The sequence below is a fragment of the Ipomoea triloba genome, chromosome 5, assembly GCF_003576645.1.
Source record: "Ipomoea triloba cultivar NCNSP0323 chromosome 5, ASM357664v1".
In the NCBI taxonomy this organism is placed as follows: Eukaryota; Viridiplantae; Streptophyta; class Magnoliopsida; order Solanales; family Convolvulaceae; genus Ipomoea; species Ipomoea triloba.
The window spans coordinates 1,188,087-1,191,984 of NC_044920.1; the positions used below are offsets into that span (position 1 = coordinate 1,188,087).

At 34.0% G+C, this 3,898-nt stretch overlaps 1 protein-coding gene across 1 annotated transcript in view; it reads right to left on the reverse strand.

Annotated features, from left to right (window-relative positions):
• LOC116020773 (beta-amyrin 28-monooxygenase-like) overlaps nucleotides 1-2,243 on the reverse strand; it is a 3,807-nt gene extending 1,564 nt beyond the window's left edge. The window contains exons 1-2 of the mRNA XM_031261296.1: nucleotides 1,673-2,243; nucleotides 712-1,186 (exon numbers count right to left, since the gene is read on the reverse strand). Coding sequence (XP_031117156.1) covers nucleotides 712-1,186; nucleotides 1,673-2,176 — 979 coding nt within the window. The 5' untranslated portion in view covers nucleotides 2,177-2,243. The remainder of the gene's footprint in view (nucleotides 1-711; nucleotides 1,187-1,672) is intronic.
• Between the last annotated feature and the right edge of the window lie 1,655 nt (nucleotides 2,244-3,898).

Consider the following 3,898-nt stretch of genomic DNA (forward strand, 5'->3'; position numbering starts at 1 on the left):
ATATGACATACACCACACGCATACATTATTTTTTTTTTTTATAGGTCTGCCTAGGCGGTCAGATAAACGCTAAGTGATATGACATACACCCACGCATACATTATTTTTTTGTTTTTATAGGTCTGCCTAGGCGGTCTAGATAAACGCTAAGTGGACATACACCCACACGCATACATTATTTTTTTGTTTTTATAGGTCTGCCTAGGCGGTTAGATAAACGCTAAGTGCTAATATATTGCCTGACTAGCCCCTAGTGCCTACTGTAACCATGATATTTAATTAAAAAGTATTATATATTATCTCTCCCGCATTATTATTATTATTATTTACCTTTGTAGACTTGGTCATAAATATGGGGAAGTTCAGCAAGATACTTCAATACAAAGTATATATATATATATATATATATATATATATATATATATATATATATATATATATATATATATATATATATATTTTTTTTTTTATATATATATATATATATATATATATATATATATATATATATATATATATATATATATATAATATGACATACACCCACACGCATACATTATTTTTTTGTTTTTATAGGTCTGCCTAGGCGGTCTAGATAAACGCTAAGTGCTAATATATTGCCTGACTAGCCCCTAGTGCCTACTGTAACCATGATATTTTAATTAAAAAGTATTATATATATATCTCCCCCGCTATTATTTTATTATTTACCTTTGTAGACTTGGTCATAAATATGGGGAAGTTCAGCAAGATACTTCAATACAAAGGTTATGGCGGCGCTGGTAGTATCATAGCTGGCAATGAGAAGTCCGACAAGATTATTACAAATCTCTTCCTCGTTCATATGTTGTCCCTCCTCATCGGTGGCGCTAAGGAGGCGGGCCAACAAGTCTCGCCCCTCGTCCGCCGCCTTACCGGCCGAACTCATCGCCTCCGCCTTCCTCTCCTTAATCACGTGCAGGAGCTGACGGCGCATCATGTTGCCGCCTTTCATGGCGCGGTTGTAGGCGGTGCCGGGGAGGTTTAGCGGCAGGCTGAACATGCCGGAGGTGACGAGGATGAAAGGGTCCGACAACCTTTTAACCTCGTCGTGGCCCTCAATGCTCAAGAACAACTTGCACGCCAGCGCGAAAGTGTATGATTTGGAGAGATCATAAACCTTGACTTCTCTTAACTTGGCCAACTCCTACACATAAAACACATAATATGTTAACTTTAGACATAATATATTAGGATCCATTTAAAAATTGTATTCAAAAAATAAAGTCAAGGAAAATATTCATTTGATCAACCCAAAAAATACTCAATTTAACAAAAACCTAGATTTTTAGTCAGAAAAATATTATATGAATTCTTTATTTTCATATCTCTCTCTCATCTCTTCAAGCTAGTTTTAGGATAATAATAATAATAATAATTTTTATTTTTTTTTATAAATAATAGTTTATTTTTTAAAAAAATGAACCAAACAAAAAAGTGTAATGTTTTAACTTTCAATCAAAAAAATTTAAAATTTTTTACTTTCAGCCACTAAAAGATTAAATATTTTTGAAAAGATGAGTCTGAAAATAATTTTTCATCAGAAATATTTCCTTCATCTTAATATTATTTTGAATCAGAATACACACACAATGGTATAATTTGCGGGTTGGGAGAGAGCGTAAAAGTAAACCTTGACTTCTCCGAAGGGGGCCCACTCCTGCGCGATATGTTCCTTGGCCAAGGAATCCATGACGGGGACGTAGTGCTTGAGATTCTCCGGCTTGAGAATCTCGTGGATGAAGCTCCGGTTGAGGAGCGCCACTTTCCGTACGGTGTTCTGGGCGTCGGTGGGGCCCAGCAGCGGCTTCGTCAGCGACTGCGGCCACCACGTCGTCAGCAAACTATTCTCGTTGGAGAACAAGAACTTGTTCCCGGCGGCGCCGCAAAACACCGCCATTTTCTCTCCCAGTATCGACGTCTTGAAAACCTCGGACGAGTACCTCCTCATCCTGTCGGAGATGTATTTCTCCGGCCCCGACACCGCCATGTCGATGTTTTCTCCGAGCACCGGCCAGCCGATGGACCCCGGCGGGACGTTTGGGTTTGAGGTATTGGCCTTAGCGATGAAGTAAATGAAGGAAAGGAAGACGTAAAGGAGTGTAAAGATAAGTGAGTAAAGGAGAAAAGCTTCCATGTTTTCTTCTTCGATAAATCACTGATAGATCAGATGAGATATTCGAAGAAGAATGAGGAGAAAAGGGTTTGCAGGTTCAGTGTGCTTTTAGCCTCTTTTTAAGGGTATTTATAGACCCTCAAAAACAAAAATAATATTATATAGATTATTAACTTATAAATTAATGGATAAATAAATAAATATATATATATTGAAGGTATATGATCAAATATATTAAAGAAGGCTAGAGCTTTGGAGGTTATTGACACCATACAAAGTGACCCATCCATGCACCATTTGCTTTCGCAAGATCGTGGGTAGCTTGATTTCTGCATCTACAAACATAGTGGACCTCGCATCTACGAACACAGTGGACCTCGCAGTCACTAATAACATCTAAAAGTTGAATATAAATCATAATTAACTAAACCGGTATAGGACCGATCACTACTGCAATTGACTAAACTATTGCAAAGAATTAAACAGTTCGTCTCAACTCGAACTATTGCAATATATATATATATATGTATATATATATATATATATATATAGATGATTGATTTGACGATCCATCATTAGGTTAGATCAACGGCAACCGTTGTTGGTTGGTGAAAAATAAAGGGGAAAAGGTGAGATTAGTTTTATAAGCATTTTAAACTTAAAAGTTTATAATAAAAATCACATATTTTATTTTTATTAAAACTTTCAAACATTGATAAACTCTAATGAGTGTTTGTGATCCGTCATCACTTTTTACTCGGGAGGGTTCAAGTGAAAATATATAGACTTCTAGGTAAAAAGTATGGATCAATATATATATGATCGAATCTATCATTTAGATAGATCAACGATTAGGCCGGGTTGCTAAAAAATTAAGAATGAAAAATGATATGATTAGTTGTATAAATATTGTAAACTTGAAAATTTATAATAATTATTAAATTTACTTGGTATTATTATTTTACTGAATCCCTAAACTATTGATGAACTATAATGGATTATTGAGATTGGTATTCACTTTTTATAGGAGGTTGTTCTCATTTGAAGTCTCCCTCTCTTTTGGGACATAATCCTTAGAGGAAGATCAATGATAAAAATCCATTTTGAGATTTTATTTTATTTTTTGTAAAGCTAACCAAGATGTGTGGGAAAAATAAAATAAAAAAAAAATCAAACAGTCATGTGACCACCCCTTTAGGCACTTTTTCATGCACCAACGACAACGCGCATTTTGTGTGTGTATTTTTTTTTTTTATCAAATTCTTAAAATTTGCAGAAAACAAAAAGACATAACAAAACAAAAACAAAACAAAAAGTAAAAAACAATAAAAACAAGCAAACACAAGCACCATCATTTTTTTCTGAGTTATTTTTTTCTCCTAAACTTGTTTGTCTCGAAGAAAGTACCCCTCTAGGCACTTTTCGTGCACCAAACACAAGCAACATCATTATATTTTTTCAAATTCTTTAAAAAAATAAAATAAAACAAAAAACAAAAAACAAAAAAACAAAAAACAAAAAACGTGAATTTTACGGACATGTTGAGTTATTTCTTCCACCTAAATTTGTTTGCCTCATAAATGAGAAGAAAACCCTCGATTGGGTTATTGTTACACAATCTCTAATTAATTATCTAAAAACATGCATGCATGATGAAGGAAGCTAAGCCAAATCCAAATAATTTTCATCCAATAAAATGTTTTGTAAATCATAATCATTTTATTTAATTTTTTGTAGTAAGTC